The sequence below is a fragment of the Colobus angolensis genome, unplaced genomic scaffold, assembly GCF_000951035.1.
Source record: "Colobus angolensis palliatus isolate OR3802 unplaced genomic scaffold, Cang.pa_1.0 Scaffold38, whole genome shotgun sequence".
NCBI classification, from domain to species: Eukaryota; Metazoa; Chordata; class Mammalia; order Primates; family Cercopithecidae; genus Colobus; species Colobus angolensis.
In genome coordinates this window covers 5,712,598-5,727,247 of record NW_012117154.1, presented here as the reverse complement: position 1 = coordinate 5,727,247, position 14,650 = coordinate 5,712,598, and the positions used below count along the sequence as shown (strand labels likewise).

Below are 14,650 nucleotides of genomic sequence, written 5' to 3'. Positions count from 1 at the left end.
AACAGTGCAAGGCGATCTACAGACATTCAGACAGGGTGAGAGCCTCGGGGGATGAAGCAGTGTGGGGGATGGAGGTCTGGGAAGGCCGCTCTGGAGAGGGGCTCGTGCCTGGGCTGGGCAGAGGGGAGCTCGGAGCAGCCCTGCAGACATCAGCCCTGGCGCCCACGAGGTGAGATACAGGCCTGGTGTGGGGTGTGGTGGGGGCTGGCCCAGGTGACAGTGCAGACGAGCGCAGCATGGGACCCTGGGGAGATCAGGTGGGGGCGTCCACAGGATGTGCTGACAGACGGGATGGAGTGCAAGAGAAGAATAAGCTTCAGGAAGGCTCCCAGGCTTCGGGGCTGGCATCCCTGGGGCTCCATTCCTGAGCTGGGGAAAGCTGTGGGAAGAACGGCCTGGGGTAGACCAGGTGTGGCAGTACAAATGTGAAGCTGGACACATTCACTGTTTGCCCACGTGGAGACGCATGGCAGAGTGGCACTGGAGGTGGCCACTGAGGCCAGCCTGCCGGCTGTTGGCTGCCCAGCTCCCCAGCCGCTCGCAGTGTGAATGCAGCTCAGATGCAGCTCCAGGCACAGAAACATGGCGAGCCTCTGCAGGAGGCAAAGACGAGGAGGGCAAGAGGCCAGCCCGGTGGGGTCCCCATGGGAGGTACACTGGTCCCAAGGACCAGACCTCAGTCAGGGCTGCAGAGGGAGGCCATGGTGGGCTTTCCAGAAAAGGGGCTTGTAGAGCTCTCAGAAAGCACTGCAGGAGTCTGAGAATCCACCCAAAGGGAAGCTGTCAGGAGTCCGGGGGCTGACGCTCAGAGCTCCGAGAAGCACAAGAGGAGGGCGAGGAGAAGAAACCGAACCCCAGGGGACAGGAGACAGCGGAGCCTGTGCCCGATGCCACAGAGCCTGCAGTGTGCCTTTGCCGAGACAGCAGAGGTGGGCCCAGGGCAGGAGACGACCCCATCTCCCAGGACGGAAGGAAGCTGAGAAGATGGGAGCTCCACAAGGCAGAGGGCAGCCGTGAGGAGGACACACAGGGAGGAGGGACCCCAGTTCAGGGCCCCAGAGAAGGCTTGGCCCGCTCTGTGGCCTCCATAGTCAGCCATCCTGACGGTGGGTGCCGTGCTCCCGCTGGGGCTTTACTCAGAGCTGTCCGTTCACGCCAAGACGCATGGCAAGCTTTGTGCTGATGGTGGGTGCCGTGCTCCCGCTGGGGCTTTACTCAGAGCTGTCCGTTCACGCCCAGACGCATGGCAAGCTTTGTGTTGATGGTGGGTGCCGTGCTCCCCCTGGGGCTTTACTCAGAGCTGTCCCGTTCAGGCCAGACGCATGGCAAGCTTTGTGTTGATGGTGGGTGCCGTGCTCCCGCTGGGGCTTTACTCAGAGCTGTCCGTTCACGCCGAGACGCATGGCAAGCTTTGTGTTGATGGTGGGTGCCGTGCTCCCGCTGGGGCTTTACTCAGAGCTGTCCGTTCACGCCCAGACGCATGGCTTTGTGTGTCTATGGCCCAGGGATGTTTAGAAGCAGAGCTTGAGACGTCTCAGAGCCCAGAAGACCAGAGGAGGCCAGCTGGTAACTGGGTCTGAGACTCACCCCCGCGAGGGTGGGGAAAACTTGTGGGATTGGCCAAGTGGAAGGGCAGCCTCAACAGGCTGCAATCCCAGGGACCAGCCTCTTGGGTCCCCCAGGGTCTCTGCAGAGCACTCCGCAACCAAGAAAGAAGGTGGCGGCCCTGGTGTCTGTTGGGACCGCATCACCAAGGACACTGCTCAGCTGGCCAGAGCAGGGGGAGCCAGAGTCGCGGAATATGCGGACAGACTGCATCCCCGCTCTTCTCACACAGCCCTGTCTGCCTGGCGCCCGGCCTTGCTGTGGGCATTCCTGTCAGCCACGCTCTCTTTCTTGCATTGTCCCTGACTCAGTCTTCTTCTCCTCATCATCCAGGCAGCTCCACCAATGGCCGTGCATGAAAAATGAACGTTGGGTGCAGCTCGAGGAAGGCAACGTCAGGAGCTGGTGGAGGCTTGCTGAGCATCTGAAGGTCTCTGCTTTGTCTCCCAGTGCAAAAAGCAAAGGCCTAAGGGTTAAGCAGATGTGTGGACTAAATGGAAGGTGGGCTCCTGGGACAGAAAAAGACATTCTGGGGAAAGCAGGGAAATCCAAATAAAGTATGGAGTTTCTTGGCAATGCCCAGTGCTGGTTCCTTAGGACAAGCTGTCCCGAGGGCTGTAAGATGCTAACGTTAGGGGAAGCTGGGTTGGGGGGTACAGGACCTTTCTGCATTATCTTTGCAGAAAGATAAAGACTTCCCTGCAAATCTAAAACTATTCTAAACTAAAAGGCTATTTAAATGGAAACAATCCCCCCAAAATTGGCTTCCAAAAATAGTTGCCTAATCACCAGAGGCGTGTTTTTGAGTGAAAGGTTTGCATCTTAACTGGGCACTGCCGGGAAGCCCCTCCATCCCTTGGAGCTGGCCAGCTGACTGAGTGCCCTGAGAAAGCTGAACAAGTCCAGCTTGGTAGAAAGTCAAAAAATCTCCTTCTTCTCTAACTCAATGCAGACAATAAAAGAACTGCTCAGCTCCTGGCAACACTGTTAGTCATGATTCAGTGAGGCAACAGGGGAGCTTTCTGTTTGAGCAGTAAAACCCAAGGCTCCCAGGGCTGAGGACTGGATGAGCTGGGGAGGAGTCGCTCCTGTCTCCCTCCTCCTTCCTCAGCGCCTCTTCGCCTGGTCAGGACAGGAGGTTCTCACCAAAGGGCCCCTGGTCATCAGCCTGTGAGGACAAGAAGTTCTGGGGAGTCTCCTGGTCCCGTGGGCTCCTGGATTTGCCTAACAAGGCTGAGTTTGCCAGGAGGTTGATCCTGTGCAGAATTGGAGTGTCACTGGAGTTAGGGAGCACGGCTAAGAGGCTGGGTTCCACTTCTCAGAATTCATCCTGAGCACATAATCCAACTTGTGCACAGCCGCTTTTGTACCGTATACTGTTCATCACAGTATTATGTATGCTAATGAGTAATTAGAAACGACTGAATGTTAAGTGGCAAGAACTTGCTCAGTGAATACTGATGTGCGTATGAGGTAATGCCATGTGGCTGTAAAAGCATGCAGTGGAGTCATGTTTATGGACATGAAAGCTGCTGTGGATACATTGCTGAGTGGTAAAATCATGCTACAAACGTCTTGGACACAGTGGCCATCCTCTTGTGAAATGTCTGCCCCGGATAAAGAACATGTGAAAGGTGGTTATTCGTGAGCAGCAGGCTTGGGATCGTTTCCTCCTCCTGTTTTCTGTGTTTCCAAATTTTCTGCATGGCTCATGTATTCCTTTCTGTAATTATATTTTTAAAAGCTTAAAATAATGCACCAGGTGTCATTGTGTTCCAAATGCTGGAATGAAAAAGTTGAAAAAGTCACTGAAAATCATATCACGTGTGTGTGGATGCTTCCCTTCGCTTTTTTGCGTAAGTCATGATTGAGTGGGAGGAGAAAGGAGGAAACATGTGTGGCATTTTACCAGTCTGGGGGATGGGACTCTGAGGCGCAGAACCCCGGGCGGCTGAGGTGTGAGTCACCCACACTCGGGCGACCTGGAGGCCCCGCTACAGAGGAAGGAGCATCTCCTGCCCTTCACACCTCCCAGTATTTCCAGGTGCCTCCAACATCTGCCAGGTCCAGCTTCAGACCTGCTTCATCCTGTACAAAGCAGAGTTGCAGTGCTCAACAGGTCACTTACTGAGACCATCTCACGTCCAGCTCCAAGGGGTCAACCTGCCATGCGGCATCCCAGAAAAAGCGGCTTGGATCAAAAGAGCTGTGCAAGCATAGAGAGAAGGTTGTGCTGCCAAAATCCGGGCTGTAAATCTGCCCACCACAGGCACCTTCACACTACCAGCGGGATGTCTCTGACCCTGGGGCTGGGAAGAGATGGAGGCCCACGGGATACAGGCCCTCCAGCAACAGGAGCTGCAGAAGCCTTATGGGCTATGCCCTTCACCAGGCCCTGGCACAGGCAGGGACCTTTCTGAGAAAGAACTCCATGTCCTCAGTGCCCTGAAACATTCCTCCTCCCACAATCGCCACAGCCACAGCATTCAAATGCCACAAACTCCTCTACACTAAAGTGCAGCTTGGTAAACCCCCAAAAATCTGCCTGGGGGTCAGAGAGCCCCGGGTCCATGTCCCGAGCCAGGCTTCCCAGAAATGTGCCATGGTGGTGGAGGCACGGGCCTACCCTAGCCTGGATCTCCACCTGCAGAGCCAGGGATGCCTATTCCTTTGGCGCCTGAGGGATTGGAGGGTCTCCTGCCCTGGCCTCTTAGAAAGAATTCACTCAGGTAATGCCTGTTCCCCTCCCTCTTCTCTTCCTTCCTCCTTCTAGGTCTGCCCCCTCTTCGCTGTGCCAGAGTGAGCCTTCTAGAACCTGAGGGGCCATGTACTGAGGGGCTCAGGGCCCGCAGAGTGAGTCCACTTCCCCTCATGCCCCATGTCCCTCCCTGTGGCCTCGCCCTCCACTCCCTGCAGCTCCCCGTGGCAGCCCACTCTCACCAATGGGACTCCCTGACTGCAAAAGCATCGCCCTGGTGAGCCCCTAATTAAAGATGCTAACACTCTAACAGTGCGGCTGATTCCCACAGGAGGCAGTTCCTGGAGGCTGGTTCTGTGGAGGAGGATGAAGGGCAGGTGGTGGGGAGGGGCCTCCCTGTCTTCTGGGAGGGAATTAACTTGTTTGTTGCAGCAGGCCAGGGTCTCTTACAGAAGGTGATGGTGGGCATGGGTGGGGCTGGTGTGGCCCTGCCAAGCAGGGGGCAGGAAGGGGCTGCTGATCAGCCTCCCCCAGGGCCTCCTCCCCTCACTAGTCCTGACAATGCCAACAGGTAGGAAGAGGTGTGGCCTCCACAGGTAAGACAGGACAGGACAGGACAGGGCATGTCCTGGCTACAAAGTCCACATGCTCTACACCAAGGTGCTGTGGCATCAGCACCTGTGTCCTAATGGCCCCTGCCATCCACTAGGAGTGGAGGCTGTTTGCAGGGCAGGGACAGCAGCAACTGTGGCTCAGCAGGCCCCTCTGTGTGTGTGGCCCTCAGAGAAAGGGAAAGTGGAAACAGGGCCAGGCATCAGGACAGGAAGGGTCTCCTTAGACCAGCACCTGAGCAGCATGGCCAAGGCATAGCCTTGTCCTGCCAGTGGCCCTCTAGGGAAGCAATGGGAGTACAGAAGGCCATTGCTCTGGGGTCAGCTGGCCCTGCCTGGTTTCTATTGGTGATGGAGGTATTGGTCATGGTGGTATTGTTTTAACACTCCTCAAAGAGGAGTGTGCCTGTTAACAGCACACCCGAAACCATCGGGCCCTCTCTGGGCCTGGGCCTCTGAACAGGGCAGCAGAAAAGCGTCAACTCTCCCTGTCATCTGTGAAATCACACCGGGGGCTGAGGGAGGGCCCACTCAGGATGGCTCAGCATGCAGGTCTATGCAGACCCCAGACTCTGCAATCTGGGGCCCTTGGTTTCTGGAGGAGGCAGGCACCCTGGTTTGGGGAGTCCGCACTCCATTCTGCTGGTGTCCTGGTCTCAGGCCACAAGGATGGGTCCTGTAGGATCCCCCTTGGGGCACCCAGGAGCTGGTGGCTTCTTCACTCTGGAGGCCACAGCCCTTGTGTCTCAGTGACCCTGGCCAACACCAAGCTGGAGCCACACACCCCCATGTCCTTCCACAGTGGGGGTGTGAGGCAGGACCTTCTGACTATACAGAAACTCATTGTAGATCTGGTATTGACTCGAAATTAGCAACCACTAAACACACACACACACACACACACACACACACACACCCCTCCCCTGAAAGAGATCACCTGCGTGTCAGTAGGCTGAGCCCTGAGTCCCCGCCCCCTCCCAACGGCTCAGACCCTGGCCTGGCCTAACCACACTGGTCACCCTGGTAACTGACCCCAAGCATCCTACAGGACAGCAGCTTTCAAACTGCACTGAGAAGCGGGAGGACTTGGGGCCCTCTGAGAACAACAGGGGTTCTCAAAGTGGGGTTCCTGGGCCAGCAGCATCAGTGTCACCCAGGAACTTGTCAGGAGGGCAAATTCTTGTACTTCACCCCCACCCACGGACTCAGAAACCTGAGAGTGGGGCCAGAGACAAGCCCTGCCGATAACCCTGCTGCCTGGTCAAGGCTGGGAACCGTGCTCCTGGAAGATCTAGCAAGTTCCGGGCCAATGGGTGTCAACAGTGACTGTCCCATCAGGAGTCTCGAAACGGCAAGGGTGGCCCCGCCCCAGCCCGGCAGCCCTGGACTCACGCAAGACACAGTAGAGGCCGAGCTGCTCATAGCCCTTACAGCAGTCGGTCACATTCCTGGACTCGGGAACCTCCACTACCAGGTACTGGGTCCGGTAAACAGTCTTGGGGCACCGCCTCCAGGGGATCCAGCCACCGCAGGACGCATAGGTCGTGTAGGACGTCTGCACAGCCTCCACCTTCTGCACACTGTGGGTCACACGGTAGCTGCACAGCTGGTAGCCCAACAGGGAGAGGCCTTTTTCTAAAAGAGACAAGCAAGGAGGCGACTGAGAACACCAGGATCAGATCCATGCGAGCGGTTATCCGCAAGGCATCCCTCTGCAACAGCAAGCGAGACCACACCTCCCGCACTCGGGCAGGCCTCTCGGAAGCTGCCCACCAGCCCTCTCCACCGCCTTTGCCTGCTAGTGCACCAGGAAGGCTGTTGCATGAGTGAGCACAGAAGAATAAAGCATCAACATAGCCTGGCCTGCTAAGAAAGCCGCTGTGACCGAGGAAGAGGTGCCACCTGGGCCCCACACACGCTTCCTGAAGCACAGGGTCTCACAGCCAATATACGAAGGAAAGAGCACAGCACTGGAATAAATGCTTAGAGATCATGTCCCTTTGTTCTGCTCCACATGGGCTGATTCCACAGGCCGTAGAATCTCGTGCACGTCTATCTCTTCGTCCCCCTGAGCCTCAAGGTTGCCACATGGGGAGTGAACGAGCAGCAGTTCCTGCCACAGTGGAAACTGAAGGATACTGCGGCCAGGACATGACAAAGACGGCTTTCTTTTCAGTGAGGTGGAAGATAAGTAAGCAGGTACTTAAAGCACGTGTGAGAAGTTTGTTGATGATAAAAGACCAGCTCAGGCCGGGCGTGGTGGCTCACGCCTACAATCCCAGCACTTTGGGAGGCTGAAGTGGGCGGGTCACCTGAGGTCAGGAGATCGAGAGCATCCTGACTAACACAGTGAAACCCCATCTCTACTGAAAATATAAAAAATTAGCCAGGCATGGTGGTAGGCAGCTGTAGTCCCAGCTTCTCGGGAGGTTGAGGCTGGAATATGGCGTGAACCCGGGAGGTTAAGGTTGCAGTGAGCCGAGATTGTGCCACTGCACTCCGCCCTGGGTGACAGAGGGAGATTCCCTCTCAAAAAAAAAAAAAAAAATTAGCCAGGTGTGGTGGGGCACACCTGTAATCCCAGCTAGTTGGGAGGTTGAGGCAGAAGAATTGCTTAAACCCAGGAGGCAGAGGTTGCAGTGAGCCTAGATCATGTCACTGCACTCCAGCCTGAGCGACAGAGCAAGATTCCATCTCAAAAAAAAAGACCAGTTCAACTGTTCAGCCGTTACCATTGTGATCAGGAGGAGGCACAGTCACCCCCGCTGCAGGACAAGCATCAGATTTACCATATCAGGGCCCATGCATCTCTCACCAGAGCCTGGTTCCTGTACACAAGGCCCATCACCCCTCCATCAACGTGATTACTCCGTTCTCGAGACCCCTGGCCCCATGGCATTCACCACGAGACTCTTTGTCATGGACATCCCCTGACGTGTGCCTGGGCTTCCCATCTCCCTGGGAGAACCCAATTGCCTAATTTGAATCGATTGTGTTCCTCTAAAAATTCGTATATTAAAATCCTAAACCCCAGTAACTCAGAATGTGACCTTATCTGTAGTAATGTCTTCTGGAGGTTATCAAGTTAAAGTGGAGACATTAGGCTGGGCCCTAATGCAATATGACTGGCCCTTATGCTAAAGGGAAATGTGGAGACAGAAAGGCACATAGGGAGAGGAAAGTAGAGACTGGGGTGGTGCTTCTACTGCTAAGGAACACCAAAGATTGCTCCAGAAGCTAGAGGCCCGGAGCAGAGACTCCTGCAGCGGCTTGGGAGGAACCAGTCCTGCCCGCAATTTCATCTTAGACTTCCGGCCTCCAGAACTGTGACTGAATCCATTTCCGCTGTTTAAGCCACCCAGGCTGTTTCTTTGTTCCAGCAGCCCTAGCCCGTGAACACAGGGATGGTAAAGGGTCCTCTCCAGCTCGCCTGTGGTACCTAGCAGGGGACTCTGAGTATATGGACTCTCAGTGCCTAATGAACGGAGGATTTGACATACAGTGCTTGCATTTCAGACACTCAATCCCTGAGCTCTAAGCTTTACTAGACTGTACAGCCAAGAGGTGGGGGCTCAGTATTACAGTTTATTTCCCTCAATAATAGCTGGATTGATTTCTGGGGAGGAACACAGAGATGGGAGCAGAAATGATCACAAAGCCAATGCTGTCCTTATTCCCTCCACTGGGGCAGCATCTCTGAAGATTCCCTCCTTGAACCTCACAGCAACCTATAAGTGTGCAGAAAGCAGGACTCCAGGGGCTTGTTACTCACCCCAGGAAGAAACAGGGCAGAGCTGGCCCTCAAACCAGGTGAAGGAAGAGGCTGCAGCTTTGCTCTGGGCGGAACACAGGTGCTGGACCACACGCCTGCGCAGAGCAACCCCACTCCACAAGCAACAGGGACGGGAGCCGCAACCTCCTCTGGGGGCTGAACCCCAAATCACCCTGTGGGCTCAGCAGGGCCTCTCGGGATGGGGACCACCTGCTGTTTGCCATCACCAGTGGGGTAGTTACCGTGAGCTCTGCAAAGGAACGGGAGGTCCTTGTTGTACGGGGTGGAACCGGACAAATCAGCTTCCCGGGCCAGGACAGCTGGGCTGAGAGCCTAGAGGTGACTTGCATGAGGAACGGTGGAATACGGCCACAAGGAACGCGCTCACCTACTCAGTGACCACGCTGAGCAAGGCAAAGGCCAAGGACTTCCTGTACCAAGAATTTAGCAGGGTGGATCTAGCTTGTGTTTTTCATCATAACCTGAGCAGAGATGCCAACCACATTAAGGACACTTGCAGCTCCTGGTCTCTCGAGAGCTGCCAGGGCCCCACCTGATCATTACATGGACTCAGCTGGTCCGTAGCAGAGCCCTCCTGCACACACACGCACACCCGCATGCATGCACAGGTGCACACACACACACACACACACACTCGTCTCCAGTGGAACCCAGGAGATGTTTGTCCTGTTTTGTTTTTCACATTTATCTGAGGCCATGTGCCATCCCAAGCCTGGCTTCTTGGCAGAGCCCAGAGAAGAAAGCGTTTACCAGATTCTGCCGTTCTGCAAAGCCCTGCAAGGGCCATGAGAGCAGGAGCGCGGGGTCTTGGATTCCGGTCTCAGACGTGGGAAAGCCTAATGCTCTGGGGCCGACAAGAGTCCTGGGGTCAGATGGACCTGTGCTCACACCCTGCTGTGTGATTGCACCTGTGTCATGCCCTCCCAGTGCCCCCTCTTGTCATCTGTGAAACAACAGCCATGCTCTGAGGCAGCAGAAGGCTGAAGTGGGGCCATGCCCGTGAAGGCAGTGCTGGCACCCGGGGAAGATTAGGACGGGCACATGTGGGGTTGCTGAGGTTCTGCCCCGTGTCCTCATCTACAACGAGGGGTTCTGGAAACACCTCCTAAGACCTTCTCCAGCTTCCCAGGATTCCCACCCATTATGTATCTGAACTGTGGGGTCTACACGTTACCTGTTCCAATGGGAACATCCATTTCACAAATCACAAAGCAAAATCCTGCTTCTGGGTAAAAAACTTTAAGGTAGTACAAAAAACTTTAAGGTAGTACAAAAACAGTGGATTTTAGAAACAGAATGGATTCCTTTAAATTTGTAACGGAATAAGACAGATTTTAAGAGGAAAACGATTTTAAAATTCTCCAGTCCCATTTCCCTGGATCCTGGGGTTTCAGAACCCCCACGTATTTTTTAGCAGCTGCTCTGCTTTCTGCATGCCTGAAGACTCCAGACAGAGCCCTGGTGCAGCCGCTGGTTCCTGCGGTGACTCTGCCCTGTGAGCTGTGTGGCCTGGGCGAGTCCCTGATCCATTCTGGGTCTCCCTTTCCTTTTTGTTTTTGTATTGTGGCTTTTATTTGTTTATCAGGGGGGTTTTGCTCTGCTGCCCAGGCTGGAGTGCAGTGGAGCAGTCTCAGCTTACTGCAGCCTCGACCTCCCAAGCTTAAGCGATCCTCCCATCCCGGCCTCCTGTGTAGCTGGGACCACAAGTGTGTACCATGCCTGGCTTTTTTTTTTTTTTGGTACAGATGAGGTCTCATGATGTTGCCCAGACGAAGTCTCCTTTTTTTTTTAATCTGTAAGCGAGGACTTGCATGTAGCAAGGTTCAGGAGACCTTTCTTCTGCGTTTGTAGGAGCTCACTGTTCTCAGTGGGATCTGAGGACCCACAGCATCTGCATCACCCACAGACATGCAGAGTTCCAGGCCTTGCACCGCAGACCTGCTGGCTAAGAATCTGCATTTTACCCCCACGAACGCCCCGGTGATTCAGCAACAGGTTCCCACTAGGGAGTCCTCTTCCCAAAACCCTACCTGGCACTCCTGCCCCACCTCCACAGCTGCTACCATGTGCGCTTACGGAAAAGCTCGTCCACCAAGGAACAGATGTCGCCTCTTCAAGCAGAGGCATCCTTACCCACCTAGGTCTCAGCAGGGGGCTGTCCTCATGAGACCCATGCCAGGGAGCCTCCCTCCTCGAGAACTGCCCATGCCAAGCCCAGACTCCTCACCTGTGAAGCCGCTGGCCTGGCTTGAGCCCACAGCACAGACCAGAGCCAGCAGGGCCAGCCCCGAGGTCCTGAGCATCATCCAGCAGTGGTGGCAGCGCAGGGCTCTGGGCCTCTACCAAGAAGCCTGGGTCTCTCCTACACCAGGGCACATAGGGGCCTGAGCCGCCTGGACCCGGAGAAAGGGCCTTTCTGTCTCCTGTGCTGCTGCAGGTGGCAATGGCTTCAGAGGAAGTACCGCTGGGAGCAGTCCCTTATGCCTGCTCGTTAACAGCCAACACTGCCGTCGCCATTTCCCTGGGGGCTCCTGCGTGTCACAGCCTATTCTGCTCCAAGCAGATGGCATCTTTTAGGAAAAGTGAGTACCCAACAGCCCAGACCGCATCACTGGATCCCATCTCGTTGTTACGCAGAAAACACATTTGAGACCCAAATCTGAGTCTCTCCATCAACACAGAGTATTCTCTTACCCTATCATTCTGAACTGGCAGGAGAAAACAGCGTCAAATCAAAGTGGTACATCACATTGAGAAAAGTGTCCTTCACACGGTTCCACAATGCAGTTCAAAAGTCACAAAAATGTCCAGGTGCTTTGACCCAGTCCTCTCCTCCTGGAGCTTGGGCTGAGAGCATGAAGCTGTGGTCACGGGGATGTGCGTTACTTATTATGACTTAAAGTGGAAAATTACGTAATTGAACAGCCACAGGAGAACGGGAGAGTAATTATTACAGAGCATCTGGATGCAGTATTACACGGGTGTTGAAATGCTCACCATGAAGTTTTAGTAGCATAAAAAAATACTCAACAACGTGAAGCCAAAACAGCAACGCACGCAATTTCATCTCCATGAAAGTGACAACTCTGTACAGTTATATAAGCATGGAGAAAACTCCAGAAAGGGCCATGGGATGGGAAGAAAACATTTTGAGGAGTGATAAGAATACGGGTGATTGATGTTTTATTTCAGTAACCATCATGGTATACGTGACATAGATTTCTAAATTTCATGTTAAGTTCTTTCAAGCTTATGATGTTTTCATATTGCAGTGCTGATTGCCTCTTATTGCTTGGTGTTGACTGCTGAAGCCCAATTTTTTTTTTTTTTTTTTGAGATGGAGTCTGGCTCTGTCGCCCAGACTGGAGTGTAGTGGCGTGATCTCCGCTCACTACAAGCTCCGCCGCCTCCTGGGTTAACGCCATTCTCCTGCCTCAGCCGCCCAATTTTTAATACTGGATGAAGAAGATCTTGTGGATTTTACTGAGGAAATATTCCGATGAGTTAACAAAGATTCATCCTGGCTGTATGTTTCAGGAGCATAATTCCTTGGTGTTCTAGATACAAAACAGTTCCTCCAGAAGGGAACTTCTCGCCTGACTCCCGCACCAACGACGCTACCTCTTTTATTCTCCGTACATTAATCTCTGAGATGATGAACTGCTGCATTTGCTTGGTTAATGACTAAAAGTCAGATGCTATGACAAGAATACAAAAAGGAGGCTGGAAATGATCACACAGCAAAGGGGCTGCGTACCACGGGTGTCCTTGGAACACAGCAGCTTTTAGAGAAAACCAAAAGCTTCACACAGAATAGGCTCATTACAAAAAGTTTTCGGCCGGGTGCAGTGGCTCTCGCCTGTAATCCCAGCACTTTGGGAGGCTGAGGTGGGTAGATCACAAGGTCAGGAGATCAAGACCATCCTGGCTAACAAGGTGAAACTCCCTCTCTACTAAAAATACAAAAACTAGCCGGGTGTGGTGGCGGTGCCTGCAGTCCCAGCTACTCGGGAGGCTGAGACAGGAGAATGGCGTGAACCTGGGAGGCGGAGCTTGCAGTGAGCCCAGATGGCGCCACTGCACTCCAGCCTGGGTGACAGAGCGAGACTCCGTCTCAAAAAAAAAAAAGGTTTCATAGGAAAAGAATAAATGTTAAAGCTATTGTACAATACTCAAAACAGTCAAATTTGATTAACACTAAAAGAATAAATTAAAAGTATTACAATTTAAGTACATCTGAACACTTTAAAATGCAAGACGAATGTGTATTATATTGTATATACCATCTCAATGTTTGCTACTATAATGTATGAATGTTTCTATAAAATACCAAGGTTAATCAGGGATAATGTTACAGGTTAAAACCCAATTTGGTGCACCATTGTCTCTCATCTTCACGATTACTCTATGAAATAGGTCATTTGTCCCTATTAAATAGGTGAGAAAACAGGTTCAGAAAGGCCACACAGTCAGTAAACAAGAGATTAAACCCAGACTCGTCCAAGCCTCAAGCCGCAGTTCTTCACACTCCACTCCACTGCTGGTCTGTCATGATTTAACCACAGACCCCAAGACAGGGGAAAAAAGTCAAGATGTTTTACCAATTGAGGACTTCATAATAATTTACAATCGTCCGTAAAATGTCATTGTAACATGCTGTCTCTTTATGTTAAATGATTAAAGAAAAAAGTCTCAAAATTAACAGTCTGTTTCTAGCTTGGTCTCTCCTTCAACCTCCCTTTCATTGAGGCACAAAGAAAGATACCTCTGCCGTGTGTGTGTGTGTGTGTGTGTGTGTGTGTGTGTGTGTGTGTGTGTTTCTGCCTGCGTTTTGTCCACAGAAGGAATTTTTCTCCAGTCATCCTTTATGCATATTTTTCTGCATGATGGCCAGAGGGATTTTCCAAGTTTGCACTGTCCATGTAAACACTCTGAGGAGAAAAACAACCCCATACTGTAACCCAACAGGGAGAGTATTCTCGAGCACTAGAGGTCTGACACTGCCGGGGTGTATCTTCCACAGTCCATCCAGCAGAGAGCCCCACATTCGCTCAGGGCCTCTGTGCGGAAAGGCCAGCATCCCCCACACAGCATCCAAGGGCTGGAGAGCCAATGGAGGTCACTGGTGTGCCATGCTGGCTTTCGGGGCACACATGCCAGGCATTCACACCCTCTGACACTCACATACATGCACTCACACTGGGCGTAAACACAGACACATCCACACTCACATGTGCACCGACACGTACAGACACACTCACACAAGTCCACACACGTACTGACACACGTTCACACTTACGCTTACAAACACAAACTCATATGCCACATCACTCACTCACGCATGCTCACTCACACATGCGCACACTCACACATCCCCACACTCACACATGCACACACTCGCACATGCCCACACTCGCACATGCCCACACTCACACATGCGCACACTCACACATGCGCACACTCACACATGCCCACACTCGCACATGCGCACACTCACACATGCCCACACTCGCACATGCCCACACTGGCACATGCCCATACTCGCACATGCCCACACTCACACATGCCCACACTCACACATGCCCACACTCGCACATGCGCACACTCACACATGCCCACACTCGCACATGCCCACACTGGCACATGCCCATACTCGCACATGCCCACACTCACACATGCCCACACTCACACATGCCCACACTCGCACATGCGCACACTCACACATTCCCACACTCGCACATGCCCATACTCGCACATGCCCACTCACACATGCCCATACTCGCACATGCCCACACTCACACATGCCCACACTCACACGTGCACACTCACACATGCCCACACTAAAACGTGCACATATTCACACCCATAAGCATATGGGCATTCACACACACACATTCACGCCCTCACACTCGCACACACTCACATTCACTCTTGAATCTGCAC

General features: G+C 53.3%; 1 protein-coding gene across 2 annotated transcripts in view; it reads right to left on the bottom strand.

Moving 5' to 3' along the window:
* Positions 1-11,010, bottom strand: part of UMODL1 (uromodulin-like 1) — a 65,603-nt gene extending 54,593 nt beyond the window's left edge. For both annotated transcript variants that reach the window (XM_011954074.1, XM_011954075.1), the window contains exons 1-2: positions 10,935-11,010; positions 6,307-6,549 (exon numbers count right to left, since the gene is read on the bottom strand). In XM_011954074.1, coding sequence (XP_011809464.1) covers positions 6,307-6,549; positions 10,935-11,010 — 319 coding nt within the window. The remainder of the gene's footprint in view (positions 1-6,306; positions 6,550-10,934) is intronic.
* Between the last annotated feature and the right edge of the window lie 3,640 nt (positions 11,011-14,650).